The sequence below is a fragment of the Hippocampus guttulatus genome, chromosome 13 (genome assembly GCF_054856545.1).
Source record: "Hippocampus guttulatus isolate MCC_2025c chromosome 13, RoL_Hgut_1.0, whole genome shotgun sequence".
NCBI lineage: Eukaryota > Metazoa > Chordata > Actinopteri > Syngnathiformes > Syngnathidae > Hippocampus > Hippocampus guttulatus.
In genome coordinates this window covers 17,299,400-17,309,783 of record NC_141273.1, presented here as the reverse complement: position 1 = coordinate 17,309,783, position 10,384 = coordinate 17,299,400, and the positions used below count along the sequence as shown (strand labels likewise).

At 48.2% G+C, this 10,384-nt stretch overlaps 1 protein-coding gene across 2 annotated transcripts; it reads right to left on the bottom strand.

Annotated features, from left to right (window-relative positions):
• cpxm1a (carboxypeptidase X (M14 family), member 1a) lies at nt 1–9,571 on the bottom strand. 2 transcript variants are annotated; one of them, XM_086127055.1, is made up of 14 exons: nt 9,472–9,571; nt 8,881–9,133; nt 6,160–6,269; nt 5,406–5,545; nt 5,224–5,308; nt 4,790–4,940; nt 4,386–4,474; nt 4,186–4,309; nt 3,856–4,052; nt 3,611–3,790; nt 2,809–3,103; nt 1,628–1,767; nt 1,304–1,406; nt 1–1,220 (listed from the first exon to the last, which is right to left on the bottom strand). In XM_086127055.1, the coding sequence occupies exons 2-14, from the start codon at nt 9,116–9,118 to the stop codon at nt 886–888; spliced, it is 2,187 nt and encodes a 728-aa protein (XP_085983181.1). In that variant the 5' UTR covers nt 9,119–9,133; nt 9,472–9,571; the 3' UTR covers nt 1–885. The 2 variants fall into 2 exon arrangements, with proteins under 2 accessions (XP_085983181.1, XP_085983180.1); XM_086127054.1 differs by having other exon boundaries at nt 8,881–9,164; nt 9,472–9,554.
• Between the last annotated feature and the right edge of the window lie 813 nt (nt 9,572–10,384).

The following is a 10,384-nucleotide window of genomic DNA, read 5'->3' as shown; positions in this document are numbered from 1 at the left end:
TACAGTAGAAGGAACTTTTATTCAAACAATTATTTGAGACAGTGTGGTCCTTTTGGACTTGAGTCAAAGTCAATTCGCTCGACATCAGACCAGCTGACACTTGAAAGGGTGGTTTCATGGCATCACTCCATTTGTCATCCTTAAACAGTCGTTGAACAGAATTGCCGCGACTTCACCGGCTGCGCATTCACTTATTCACTCATTTGTCACAGTTCAAAAGGACAGTTAGGGCGCCACACAAAATTGTACTCAGAATAAATGTGTTGATTATGGAAAATAAAATCGTGCTTGCCGCTGAGGATAAAAATGTATTTTACGAGAATGTTTTTTTTTTTTTTTGTCTTTGTTAATAGCAGGAAAAAGGTTAACCCCTCCTCCCCCCCAAAAAATTTGCAAGTATTGTGATTTAGAGGGGACATTTTCATGTGTTGAAATCCCTATTTTTTTAACTAAGTCTGTCTCAAAAATAGTCATGTTTTCTCTGTATGATCACGTGACTCGACAGTAGGGGGCGATATTGCTCGACTTTGTGGCTCCCTCGAATGGAAAATGGATGACTAAATCAGTTTCATTTCATTATTCGTCCAACGCGACATGACTCGGAATGCTTTGTTTCGACTCGTCCCGGTACATAAAACGTAATATTGCACAAAAACATATTTTGGCTCTCGTCTCACTTACGGGTATGAAATACAAACGGGAAGCGCAAATACTGATGTGGGCCCCGATGCTCCTTTTCCAAAAGTGATTTTACTACTGGACAGCACCGTCAAGTGAAATCCACTCCAAGCGTCCTTTTGGATTGGCGGATGTACCTAATGACGTGTCCGACAGTGAGGCGACGCCACCGTGCGTGTCGCTGCGCGTTTTTCAATACCGAAATCCTCATAACCGCAAGGAGGTGGATCGCGCCTTGCGGGCCTGCTCTCGTTGCATCCTGCTGCCCTCTCGCCGTTGGTTGATGGCCTTGGTGCTGGCGCGCAGCTTACGCAGACGAAGGGCCCGCAGGCGCAGCTGCAGGTCCTGCGGGATCTTGCCGCCCTTGGCGCGGATCTCCTTCAGGCGCTGCACGGGCGTTTGCGTTAGAGTAAAGTCGCAGACGGTGGCGCGGGGCTCCATGCCCACGCGGCAGTGCCGCACAGCCGGAAGGTAGCCCTCGGCCCACGCCACCACCTTGTAGTCGCCCGGGTTCAGCAGGCGCCAGTAGTCTCCGTCGGCGGCTGCGGGATGGAGGGGAGCAGACGTGAAAAGTGAGCGCGAGGTTGCCGGCCCAAGGGGGCGCCGTCCCCTTTTCCCGACTTACCTGTTCGGATGTCGTGCCCGTGGTCCTCCACCTTGATCACGGCGTCCTCGATTCCTTTCTTGCTCTCCTTGTCCTGCACCACCCCTTTCAGGCCTCGATGAACCTGACAACGCAACATTCGAGGGGGAAAGAAAACATCTTTACGTGGCTAGAATCTTGTCCAAATGCTCAAGACAACATTAGGAAACCATCCAAGAGATTAAAAAGAGCACAATTTGCCCCGCAGGAAAAACTTTTAATGTTACCAGATGAAAGTCTTGCTTTTTTTTTAAAAGATGTAATTCAATATTTTTTGCTCCGGGGAAAGGCTTGAGGATAAGAGACCTGCTCCATGAAGAGGAGGAGAGACTCTTTGTTGTTCTCCCACTCGATGGGAAGCTCGCTGGCGTGAGGAAACTTGTCGCAGGAAAGCTCCACCGTCACCTCGAAGCAATTGGTGTGCAGGTAGCTGAAGTCATTCATGCCTGAGAAGGACATCACAATGACTGGCTGCTATTGATTCAAACTGTCCAAGGAGTTGCGCGTGTCAGTGCCGAGACCTGTTACTACGTCTGCAAAAAAAAAGAGCCAAAATGTCTGCCGTGCACCAAAATGGCTGACTCGAGAGATTGCGTAGGTCTACTCTCGATAGCCTCATGTTGATCAAGGAGCCAGTGTCAGCTTCAGGGCCGAATCTCTTTGAAATTTATAGAGAGCGCAACCAAGCTAAAATATGTGGAATTTCTGTGCCTTTTTCAGACATAGCTTTTTAGCCTTTTTTGCTGGTCTGCTCATGATGCTCGCCTAGCAGATTTCATGCTCCTAAGTGAAACTAGCTTCAGGGGCATTTTACAAACGTTCTTGAGAGTTTCTGAGCCAAAATGGCTGACTTCCTGTGCCCTTTCAGACATGGCTTCTGGAGACTTTTTGGAGGCCTTTTCATGTTACACCAGCCTACCAGATTTCATGCTGTAAATGGGTAACTGACTTCAGGGGCTGATTTATTCTTTTTTTTTTTTTTTTTTTTTTACGCTTTCAGCAGTGCTACCAAGGCAGAAAGGCTTCAAACCAAAATGGCTGACTTTCTGAGTCTTTTGATACATGGCTTCTTGTGACTTTTTTGTAGGCCTGCTCATAATAGACTCTTGCAAAAATTTTCTGTTCAACTGGCTTCGAGGGCTGAATTATTATTTTTTTCCACATTCCCTTGGGTGCTACCAAAATGGCCATTCCGTAGCAAAATGTCTAACTTCCGTGTTGATCGTGAGATGGCTTCTTGAGAATTGTTTTGGAGGTGTACTCATGATAGACATGCCTACCAAATTCCATGTCGCCAAGTGAAACTAGCACCATGGGCAGGGCTGAATTTAAAAAATAAATAAATCAATAAATTGCAGTGTGCCACCAAGAACAAACGACTGACTTCCTGTCTCTTTTTCAGACATGCCCTCTCATAACCTTTTTTGCAGGTCTGCTCATGGTACACCCGCTCACCAAATACTCAGGGAAAGTGTGTGGCGACTCACTTCCGGGCACGTGGTGCCAAGCTCCGCCGTTGATGATGTTGTTGTACGCCTGGAAGTCGTCAGTGTGGCACAGGCGGCGCTCGGGGTTCGCCATGGCCAGGTTGGTGGAGGCGTAGACGGTTGCCAGCCAGCGGAAGAAGGAATTGTCCGGGGTGGGCGTGTTGGCCTGCGGGGCCCAGAACTCCGTGCCGTCGTACGGGTAAGTCACCACCAGCTCGCCCCCGTGCAGGTTGGCGCCCAGCACGAACGGGATGTCTTCCATCCAGCTGATCACGGCGCGCGTCTCCGCGGCCACCTGACATACCCAAGAACCGACCACAATGAAATCGCTGGATGTTTTCTTCCTCTGCATGCGATTCAGCCAATTTTTTTTCTTTTCCTTTTGGGTCCTACAAGAATCTATTTTGGTGTTTTTGGTTGCGTATTCCAGGATAAGTTGTGTTTTGGTAGCCCCTTCTCAGAGAAGTTTTTGCTGTTCCTTGGATTCCTGTCAGTGTTTTTGTTCCGTCGTGCCAATGATGCATCCTGATGTTTTTGGTCCCACGCTGAGAATGCACTTCAGTGCTTTTTGGTCCATCACTGAGAATATTTTTGGGTAGTTTTGATTTTGGTCTGCTGTCCAAGTGGCATTTTCTTGAGCAATGTGAGGTGTGAGCAGCAGGTTTTGCTCTCCCTCAATAAAATCCATATGGGCTCTAGCTTTCCGTCCCTTGCTGGGGATTCATTTTGATGTTTTTGATTCCTCACACCTATGATACTTCCTGATCTGATGGATGTTGTTTTTGCGTGCGTGTGTTCTTACCATGGCGTCCTCTTTCGTGTAGTATTCCGGAATGGGAATGTAGTGGTTGGGTACTTTAGACGGGTCCTCGGCTATCTCCTGAGCATCCCACAGGATGGTGTTTAGATCCGGGAAGTTGTGATTCAGGTCGATCCCTTCGTAGGTGTACCGTCCCTCGCCCCAGCCGGCCAGCTCGGAGCCCTGAGGAACGCCGGGAGTTTTAAATCACGTCAGTTTTCACGCAGCGACCGGTCAGGACGACGTACCTTGTTGTAAGCTATTTCGTAGCCGTCCGGGTTCATGGAGGGAAGGAGGTGAATGCGAGTCTCGGTAATGAGCCGGACCACGCGCCGGTTGCCCCTCTTGTACTCGCGGCACAGATACTGCATCAGGTTGAGAACCAGCTCGCGACCCAGGACCTCGTTTCCGTGCATGTTGGCCACATAGCGGAACTCCGGCTCGCCTGATCAAAATGAGTCGTTCAGTACCAATTGAAGTGTCCTGTACGTTTCAATGTACTTACTTATTCTCCGACGTGGATCTTTGACGTCAATATCCGTCATTGGGAGTGAATGAGTTAAAATGGCGCTCCTCACCCAGTTCGTGCTTCCCGGGATGATCCGAGATCTCCATGACGTAGAGTTTGAGGCCCATGTAGCTTTTCCCGATGGTGTAGATGCGCGTGATGTCGGGACACTCCTCCGCCACTGACTTCATCAGCTTCCGGGGAAGGAGAGCGAGTGAGGTTCAACGTTTTCCAAGCGTGAAATCCGAGCAACTGGTTGTGAACGTTCACCTTTCTCATCTCCTGGTAGTTATGGTGTCGGAAATCCAGATTATCCTTTGACTTGCCCTCCTGTGCTGAGGAAACGCTCTCCTGCGACTCTGCAAGCGGGAACGACACGGGGTTTGTTTGATACGCACCAGAACTTGTTTGCGTGCATTCACACCCGCATAAAAGTTCCGGACCGTCGTTGGGAAACGACCCCTGGTGCCTTTCAAGTGGAACAAACAGGACAGGTGTGAATACACCCTAAAATGTGTCCTCGGATGGAGACCGAAAACAACCCTTTGGTCTTCCTCTTGTGTTACAAGGGAGGGAGACTAAAAAGCCGATCTTTGGAAGACATCACGAGAGCCAAGCAGCCAAGATCAAGAAAAAGTTTTTGGTTTTGTTTTGGTGCGTGCATGCGCACGTACCGTCAAGGCGACATCCGAGTATCTCGGCTCGTAGGCAGATGTCTCCATCGGGGTACCAACTCTGCGGGTTGATGCGGATGTAACGCGCAACCACGGGCACGGGGAGCAAGGCCAGCACCGGACTCTCGCCGTCGCCGTTGCCTTCAAAGATCTGCATGGAGTGGGACGCCGCACGTTTGCGTAAATCAATGCGGCGGGATGGGGGGGGGGGGTTGCTGGCTTTGCATATTTTTGCAAATTTTGCAGCCCTTGAAATGATTACAGTGTGGCCGATGTTGCGCAATCGGCGCGGCGCTGCGCTCAAGTCCCTTGAACTGTTTTCACGCTGGTTTTTCCAACATGCTCGCCTTTGCGAGTCAAACGCAATCAAGATCGAGTTCAGGTTTCACGCCCGGGTGGGCCTTTTCAATCGGCGTGTCAAGCCTGAATCTTACCGCTTCTTGCGTTGCGTTCATGCTGCTCTTCCAGCTGATGGAGTCGTTGCTCAGCTGCACTTTGTAGCTGGTGACCCAGTCTCGTCTGTTCACACGCACACGCAAAGCTTGCTCAGATTTCCCAATCGGGGAAATTCCGCCCGATTGAGGGCGCGCGGACGCGGCCGCCGACACCACCTGACCTCCAGATGGTGTTGCGGCCCTGCAGGATGACTCCGGTGAAGCGGGTGAGGTGCAAGGCGTCCACCTCCAGCCACTGGTGCCGGTCCCTGTAGTCGGCACACCAGGCGCCGTCGTACAGGTCGCCGTCCTCGATGCCTGACTGGAAATATCATCGCGCGCGCGCGGAAATGCTTGGTCAGCTTCGGGAGGAACCGCAAACTTGTTGACTCTGGAGAGTGACACTTAATTGCTTTCAGACTCGCCGAGTCGTTTCATAAGACGTATATCCTTTCATGCTATTATTCTTGCAAAGGCGCTTTCCCCCCCATCCCCCCACGCTCTCAAAGCCCCTCATTCTGTCCCTATGTGTTTCTAATAAAAAACCCTCCAACACAAATACAGCCTTGATAACGCTCATCAATTTTTCTCTGTCAAAGTGAATGAGAATACCAACAATCCGTTTCAGCCTGCCAAAACCAAGCAACAAAAATTTATGTAATCTGCTTTTTTTTTTTTTTGTAATGTAATCTGCTGTTTTTTTCCAGGCGTTCCCATTATGTGTTAGCATTAGCACCCACTGAAAGCCTCTTTTTTTGAAGTCCTGCTCACTCTTTGCCAAACTGTTGCTTATTGCTCATAAGTTGAGATACCGCTGTATCAAAATCTCCTTTTGCACAGAAAAGTCGTTCCGGCATTAAGAACTCGAGACGTCCACCATGCTGCATGGCGACAAAACAGCTGAACGGGACAGAGTCTAAAAAAAAGAGATCAAACCTGGATGTTGAGCCTGCCCCTGTGAGGACCCAGACCGAACCTTTGGAAGGAGGACGCCTGGATTTGAGTGTCGTCCACCCTGAGGGACTCCAGACCCAGGGGAGGACAGCCTGGAGGAAGTCGAAGACACGTCTGGCGTCAGTGACGGCGGGTGAGTTACTTCCAAAATGAGGGTCATAGGACAAGGTTGGGGTTGAAAGTGAGGCTTCCGGGTCGGTGTTTGAGGTGTGAGAAATGGGGACTTTGGAAATCGAAACAAAATGGGATGCCTCGGTGGATTGGATCTCAAGTATGTCATTGAAACACATTGCAAGTGGCGCTTGCATTTTTTTCAGTTTTGCGCTTTAAAGCCCGTGAAAGAAAAAGTTTGGGCACCGCTGCGCTTCAGTACAGCCGGAAAGTATTCATCGGGTTGCACTTTGTGACTTGTTGAATTTTGAGGTTGAGAGGGGAAAAAAAGTATTCCATTTAGGAATAAAGCCCGTGACCTAATAAATTGCGGAAAAAGTGAACCGCCATGAATACTCTCTGGATTCACTGTGTGCAAACTTTGGGAATTTTATTTTCATCCGACTGCTACTGTCTGTTCCGCTCCGAAGGATTCTGGTTACCGTATGTAACGCACAGACGCATGTTACTCCTTCTCTTTTGTTTGAGAACAAAAGACAGAAAGGACTCGTGATACTCTGTATGCACGTAACAAACGACCGTCGTTATTGTTACTGCATGTTACATGACAAATGACTCCGATTTACTCTTACTGTAAGTTACATTGACATTTGACACCTTTACTGTATTTGTATGTGAACGTGACATAACAAATGACTCTGGTTACTGTTACTGCCAGTTAGACGCCAAGTGCCACCTGTACTGTTACTCTTACGGTGTTCCACGACCAATGGATCCTGTCACTGTTCCTGTGTGTTACATGCCAAATGACTCCTGTTACTGTTACTGTGTGTTGCACGACAAAAATGGCTCCTGTTGCTGTCGCAAGTGACTCTGGTTACTGTTACTGTCGATGACAAGAGATGCCTGGCTTGTTTGTCACTGTGTTCCATGACAAATAACCCCAGCTTTGCGTATTCTACTCACGTTTCATGACAAATGACTGTAGTTACTGTTACTGTTCATGACACACCAGATGACTCCTGTCACGGCGACTGTGTGTTGCATCAGAAAAGGAATCCCAATGCTGTTCAAATGAATCTGGTTACTGTTACTGCCAGTTAGACGCCATGTGCCGCCTGTATTGTTACTCTTACGGTATTCCGCGACCAATATTCCTGTCACTGTTCCCGTATTTTAGCAGTGCCCGTCCTCCCCTTCAAGGGGTTAAAACTGCTCCAGCGGGAACGCGATGTAATCAGAGCAGCTCAGCTATGCGGGATGCAGAGAGCACCCCCCCCCCCTTCCCACTCGTCGTGCTCCTTGAGGACGAGCAGGAGCAGGAAGACGGCCAGATAAGCCATTTTTGCGCAAAAACTGAGCCAACCGGGGTCGAGTGTAAAAGTCAACCTTCCAGCCGCCGGGAATTCCGAGGCAATAACGCCAGCATTTATCAGAAATGCTGACGGCTGCGTGTTTTGGCTCCGCTCGTCTGCTTTGGAGATGCGCGTGTGTGTTTACAGCCCACGGGACGGATTTGCGCTCAAGAAAGTTCAGCCTGTTCTCACGCTTGGAGTCAAGTCACAGCAGACTTGTTTGGGGGGATTTGTAGCACATCTGGCAGCGAGGCACTCAAAACATGACCAATTGACCTGCTTTCATGGCAAGCTTTCAAATGAACTTTGGGTTTCGGATTCATGTTTCAAACGAGGGTCACCGTTTAACATGTGGGTTTAAAGACGGGTTCACGGTGTCAAACAAGTCAAGTTCAAACGAGGGATAGTGTCTCAAAACAGGGGTTGAAGTCATGGTTAGGGTAACGAGCCAGGTTAAGGATTTCAATTTAGGGTTTTAAGACAGGTGGGGGTTCAAATGAGGGTAAAGTTTTCGACAAGTATTAGGGTTTCACATCTGTTTTTAAGACGGAGCTGGGGTTTCAAATAAGGCTTTAAAACCAGGATATGAGTTTCAAGTGAGATCTTCAATCTAGTGTTGGGGTTTGAATTCACAGTTGGGGCATCAAGCCATGGTTAGGGTTTCAAATTACGATTTCAAACTAGGGTTAGGCTTTCAAATTAGGGTTTAAATCGTGTTAAGGGCATTAATCCAAGGTTAGGGTTTGTCATTTGAGTTTGAAACTAGGGTTTGGATTTTAAATTAGTAATGCGGGTTCAAGACGGGGTATGATGACATAAGGGTTTCAAGTTAGGGTTTTAAGACAGGCTAAGTGTTTGGGTTTGTAGACGGGGTCGGGGTTTCAAGTCTTGTTTAGGGATTCAACACTGGGTTTCTGTTCCAAATTGGGGGTTCATGCTGATGTTGGTGGTTTAAACAAGGATTGGGGGTAGAAATGAGGGTTTTGAGACAAGATTATGGTTTCCAATGATGCTCAAGAGCATAGTCTAGGGTCTTCAACTAAGGTTAGCCTTTCAAATGGTGATTTTAAGTTAGTGTGAGTGTTTGGGTTCCAAGACTGGGTTGGAATTGCAAACAGGTCTCGGGGTGTCAAATGGAGTCTAAGGGTTTCAAGTTAGGCTCAGAGTTTTTAAGTCAGGGCTACCGTTTTAAATTCAGGTTTTAAGGACGGGGCCGGTGAGTTGCGATTGGTCATACCCATTTCAAGTTTGTCCTTATGCTTGTCTTCCTCCTTCTTGCCGACGCTGCGGGGACGCGGCGTCATTGGCGCCCAGCTCGCCGTAGACTTCAACCCCGGAGTCGATGTCGGCGTGCTCCCGGCCATGCCTCCGCTGGTGGTGGTCTCGGGGGTGGCGGCGGTCTCTGTGGCGTTGTCGGCGGTCGCCCCAAACGTTCCCGCCAGGAGGACGATGAAGACCAGGGATGACTTTTCCATCCTGCTCCTTGTGTGCTGCATGTGCAGAGAATGCGCTGGGACATCGCTTATGAGGAGAGACCGGGGGCGAGGAGGAGGGGGAGGAAATGCGGAAGGAGGGGCTCCAATGAGTCTTTCGAAACTGGGTTAGGCTCACAAACTCCTATTAGGGTTTCAAAAGTGCAGTTACAGTTTCAAGACGGGGTGAAGAGGTCAAAGAAGGGTTTCAAACTCGCGGAGTAGTCGTGGAAGTAAACAAGCATTGAGGTTTCAAAGCGGGAAGAAGGAGATGGCGTCCAGGCGCTTTCCCGCTCTCGTCCTGAGTGATGCAAGACGCTTGTTTGTGCCTGATCAGTGTTTGCAAAATCACGTACCCGGCGACGATCGCTCTTCTGCTGCTACTTCTTTCGGTGTTGTGAGCAAATGGCTTCTCCAAAAGTCTCTCCACTCCCCTGGAAAACCAATCCTACCCACCCACCACTTGGATAACACTCAGGCAGGAAGTCTACACAACAACATGCACGTTTCATGTACGTCAGTGCTGACAGTGCAAGAAATCGAGAGCTAAATCAGCAGTACGAACGGTTATTCATTCTTACTCACTCTCGCTTGTGTTTAATCATTTCCTCTGTTTGTGTATCTTTCATCTCATTTTCAAATGTTCAAATGTGTCATAACAGCGGTATGCAAAGTAGGGGAGGGGGCGTCTGTAGTTGGTCCAAAATACTGCAACATTCCATACTCCAACATTTTATCTGATATTGTAAAATATATTTATGAAATATTTTATAGCATTTTCAGCCCCACTTGAATCCAGGGAGGAAAAAATATCCCGGAGTCACCCCAATTTGAGTATTTTTCAAAGACTGATTTTTAAATCCAAAACTCCCTCCATCTAATTGGCTACTTCTGCTATTCCGTCTATAAGAAGTGGCTACGCAAATCACTTTATTTTCATAAAATGTAAAACAAAAAAATGTAATAGGATATGTCAATGAATAGTATTTTGAAGTCTGAGTATCTCAGAATATAATTGGCTTATTCCCATTGCAATGTATGCAGGAATCCTTTAAATCGTCTCATATTTCGTTTTTATTTTTTAATTAAATTAAATGGAGGTATATTTTCACTGCCTGCCGTTGTGCTTTTACGCGCGACGTGTTATAAATGTGTACATTCATTACAAAAACTTTTAAGGTTCCAACTCTCCCTCGATCTGATTGGAACATTGGGTTGTGACGTTTACGGAACAGAGCTACACTCTCGTGCCTCGTTATGTTTTTATTG